Here is a 4935-nt window from a genome sequence, read left to right on the forward strand (position 1 = left end):
CATTGCATCCAAACTTTCTCCCACCTCCCCCCAAATTTTTTTTTTTTCCTTAAAGCATTAGCATCAACTTTTTTAAAAATATATTATTTTAATACATCCAAACTTTGTCCCCACTTCGCCATTTTCTTTCTTGATGTAGAAAGGATTATTGGACTGAATTGGCTTGACTATTTGGTGAAGCGCCTCATATTTCGTAATCCATGATTCAGGAAAAAGGGAAGTTATCTAGTCCCTTGTAAGTTGTCTTGGGACAAACGTACACATAGGGGTCATCCTCGGATCAACTTGGAATAACAAGGCATCTTTGGTTTGGGCCATGGTTTGGACCGCCATATCAAAGGCATGATTTTGAAGCCTGTAAGCAAGTTGATAGTGAAGTGTAGCTGCATATGTATCTTGTACTTAAGAAGCTCCTGTGATCTGGACTTGAACCTTGAGAGCATCACAAAGATGAGGATCTTTGAGAGGCATGTTGAAATTTGGAAAAAGTGTGACAAAGACAATTCTTGCATTGAGAGTTGTCTAAACTGTTCCTGTAACTGCGTGTTGATACTATAGAAATCTGGAGTCAATGAGTAAAATTTTGGAGACTGCTTACAACACCAAAATGAAGATGTGTGTACCTTTTTTTTTGCCATGGAACAGCAAATTCTTTGGGAAGCGCAAGGGTGATGAAATTTTCACTGTCATTTGTTGCAATAAGATATGAGATGGAGAAAAAGAAGAACACCGGCATGCCGTTTTGCCAAACCCCCTCCAATGATTAGGTTAGAATGAGATTCAATTGAAGTACATTGCTAAAGAATTCAACTTATAGAATAGTTTTTAGGGTAAGAGTTGTGTGCACCTTTGGATTCCGTAGTTCTTTTCTTTTATAGTTTTTTCCTGCCTTAATGGATAATGAATCTCAGCCTTTACGAGCAACGACTAGTATGTTATCAACGGGAGCTTTGAAGTGCACAGCTCACTTGTTACCGTTGCTTCATCTGTTATATTTCGTTATCAATGCGTGCAATAAATGTGTAACGCTCACTTTGGTTGTCATTAATGGGAATGACAACCCTAGGTTATTTTCTAACTTATCAGAGCCGTTGGTATTAATGGCTAGCTTTTATTGTTTGCAAACGGCTATTCGTCCGTTGGTGCCCGTACGTTACTCCTTAGCTATCTTATGCGTCAAATGTCTTTTATGACTTCATCCATCATCGATTTCCTTACGTTATGCCTTACTTTGAATAGCATTTAATTCGTCCGTCGGTTACGCTTTTTCTTGTCTAGCGCATTAACCATTACTCATGTCATTTATGGAGAACTCATTTAATGTATGCTGTAGTTGTTTGTCACATTGACGATGTTGGCTTGATGGACGAAACTGGCTTTCTCTTCTTTTGGACGAGGGTGATTTTTCTTCTCATCAGTTGCCCCCTAGTCCTACCATTGTCTGTACATGCATGATTGGAATATGAAAGGTAATGAAGCCACTTTTGTTAGTCGATAGGTTTGTCTGGGTAGAATCCGATGTGAATGAGTTTGAGATCTGCAAGAGAATAATAATGGTGTTTGGACTGTCCACCCATAGGTGACTTTGGTCGTCTATCCACCTGTAAGCAACTTTAGGTTTAGACCGTCTACTCGTAGGCAACTTTGGTCGTCTATCCATCTATAGGCAACTTTGTGATTAAATCGTCCACTCATAGGCGACTTTGGTCGTCTATCCACTTGTAAGTGACTTTGTTTAGACTATCCACCTGTAGGTGACTTTGGTCATCCATCCACCCGTATGCGACTTTTGTTTAGACCATCCACCCGTAAGCAACTTTGGTCGTCTGTCCACCCGTAGGCAACTTTGTTTAGACTGTCCACCCATAGGTGACTTTGGCCGTCCATCCACCCGTATGCAACTTTTGTTTAGACTATCCACCTGTAGAAGACTTTGTTTAGACTGTCCACTCGTAGGCGACTTTGGTCGTCTGTTCACCCGTAGACGACTTTTGTTTAGACCGTCCAACCACAGGAGACTTTGGTCGTCTGTCCACTCGTAGGAGACTTTTGTTCAGACCGTCCACCCGTAGGAGACTTTGGTCGTTCATCCACTTGTAGGCGACTTTGTTTGTTCATCCAGCCGTAAGCGACTTTTATATTTAGACTGTCCACCCATGACACTTATAAGTAATGTATACAAAGAAAATGCAAACAGAGTAAATGCAAACATGGTTGTAGGGAGTGAAGGAGTGAACTACTGGTAGTAAAGTGTTTGGCATTCCAAGGACGAGGTAGCTTCTACCTGTCAAGTGTCTCTTGTCGGGTGGTTGTCGTCCAAAGAGACTTTCTAGTTCTTCTTTTGGTTCTACCATTAATCTTTGGTCTTCAAGGGGTGCTCAAAGTCGCTTTTCCGCTTTGACATCAATCTTGCAGTGCCTCCTGTGATCATTCTTATCTCTCCAAGGGGTGCTCTAGACCGTTCTTCTGCTCTGCCTAGTTGCTCTGGTCCTTGTAGAGGTTGTATCCCAGGTCCATCTCTAATAAATCGCTACAACTTCCCCTTTCTAATAAAGGCTTCAACTTGACCTTTCAGCTCGTAGCATTCGAAAATATTGTGTCCATGGTCATGATGGAAGTGGCAATATTTTTCCCTTGATCGCTTGTTTGGGTCTCCTTTCAGCTTTTCTAGCCAATTGAGTGCGGGGTTGTCATTGATCTGCATCAATACTTGATCTAGTGGAGTATTTAGTAGGGTGAAGTTGATGATTTTCTCGGATGGAGGCCTCGCCTTCCTGTTGTCTCTCTTCCCTTCGTACCAATAGGTCTTTTCTCTAGTGTTAGGTTGGGTGTCTTCTACACTTTCTCTCTTCCTTTTACCTTTTTCGTCCTTATGAGCAATCAGTGCGTCCTCCGCATTCATGTACTTGGTGGCTTTAAAAAGCATATCAGCCATGGTTTTTGGCTCGTTCTTCAGCATAGAGAAGATGAATTCTCCTTCTTTGAGCCCACTAGAGAAAGCTGTTACAAGGACCATCTTGTCCGCTTCGTCTATCAGTAGGGCTTCCTTATTAAATCGGGCCACGTACGATCTTAGGCTCTCATCTTCCCATTGCCTAATTTGCATTAGAGCATGTGTTGAGCGTTTATGCCTTTGTCCCCTCGATAAAGTGAGTAATGAAGCTATTGCTCAACTCCTTGAAGGTTGACAGAGTTTGGCTTGATCTTGCTGAACTAAACTCGCGCTGGCCCTTTCATAGTGGTAGGAAAGGCTCGACATATTATCTCATCAGGGATGCCTTGGAGGTGCATGAGAGTCTTGAAAGATTCAAGATGGTTAAGTGGGTCTTTCGTCCCATCATAAGTCTCCAAGGATGGCATCCAGAACTTGGGCGGTAGAGGGCAAGATATGACTCGTGCTATGAAGGGAGAGTTAGTACGATGTACCAGGTCGTCAAGCGTTGAGGTGGTGCATTTCCTTTTCCGGTCCGCCTACTAGGTGCGTTGCTCTCAGCCTCGTCTTCCTCATGACGATCATTCCCTAACTGGTGATGGTTGCTACACTCTTGGTGGTTGTTGGCTTCAGGTCGTGGCTTTCCCAATTGTTCGATTCTTACTTCCAACACTTGATTCTATTGCACTAGGGCTACTTTTTATTAGGTAAGTCGTTCCATTGCAGCCAAAAGTGTTTGTAGTTACTTCTCTATAGCGGTGGGGGGATTTCCAATTTTTGGATTAACTGATGTCATTGATCGAATTTGGACCATATGGCCTTTTATCTTAGGAGTAAAGCGATGGCTAATTACTCGGTCCCTACTAGTGATGCAGAAAATCATCAAGTAAGTTCTTTGTCTGTGTAGAAGGATGATTTCAACACAGCAGTTGTGAGATCGTGCAAATTTTCTATGTTGTGGAATCCAACTGGTATCGAGAGGAATTATTTTGTCAAGAAGAAGGGAAAATGTATGGCTTTGAAAATGTCCCTACAAACGGCGCCAAATTGATGATGCAAAAAATCGTCAATATGAACTCCTCATCGATACGGATGGATGAAGGCATTGGCCTCGTCCAGAGATGAACCTATTAATTTTTTTCTTCTCTGGCTGTCAATACGAAAGGACGAAGCTGTTGGATCCTCCGATGATTAAGTTAGAATGGGATTCAACTTATAGAATAGTCTTTGGTGTGAGAGTTGTGTGCACCTTTAGATTCCATAGTTCTTCTCTTTTATAGTTATTTCCTACCTTAATGGAGAATGAATCTCAGCCTTTATGAGCAACCACAAGTACGTTATCAATGGGAGCTCTAAAGTGCACAGCTCACTTGTTACTGTTACTCCATCCGTTACATTTCGTCATCAATGTGTGCAATAAATGTGTAACACTCCCTTTGATCGTCATTAATGGGAATGACGACCCTAGGTTATTTTCTAACTCATCAGAGCCGTTGGTATTAATGGTTGACTTTTATTGTCTGCTAATGGTTATTCGTCCGTTGGTGCCTGTACGTTACTTCTTAGCTATCTTAGGCGCCGAATGTCTTTTATGGCTTCATCCGTCATTGATATCCATATGTTACGCCTTACTTTGAATAGCTTTTAATTCGTCCGTTGGTTATGTTTTTTCCTATCTAGCATGTTAACTGTTACTCATGTTATTTATGGAGAACTCATTTAATGTATGCTGTAGTTGTTTGTCACATGGACGATGTTGGCTTGATGGACGAAGTTGGCTTTCTCTTCTCTTGGACAAGGGTGATTTTTCTCCTCATTAGCTTTAATACCAAATATATATATATAGAAGACAAGACACACACAAAACAGAGGGTGTGAGAAGATTATTTTAGGGAAGACAAGACAAGGTTTACGACAGCCACATCAAAAAAGAAAGAAGCAACGGTTTTTCTAACACAGATGGCAATGCTCCAGCTAATGTCATATGCCTTTGAAAAAGACCT

The 4935-nt window shown here is 41.6% G+C and overlaps 1 protein-coding gene across 1 annotated transcript; it reads right to left on the minus strand.

The window, feature by feature from the left end:
• Positions 1–2530: 2530 nt before the first annotated feature.
• On the minus strand, positions 2531–3106 carry LOC111999840 (uncharacterized). The gene has a single exon (XM_024031985.2). It carries the CDS (start codon positions 3104–3106, stop codon positions 2531–2533), a length of 576 nt encoding a protein of 191 aa, XP_023887753.2.
• Between the last annotated feature and the right edge of the window lie 1829 nt (positions 3107–4935).

Source organism: Quercus suber, unplaced genomic scaffold (genome assembly GCF_002906115.3).
Source record: "Quercus suber isolate HL8 unplaced genomic scaffold, Cork oak 2.0 scaffold_250, whole genome shotgun sequence".
Classification (NCBI taxonomy): domain Eukaryota; kingdom Viridiplantae; phylum Streptophyta; class Magnoliopsida; order Fagales; family Fagaceae; genus Quercus; species Quercus suber.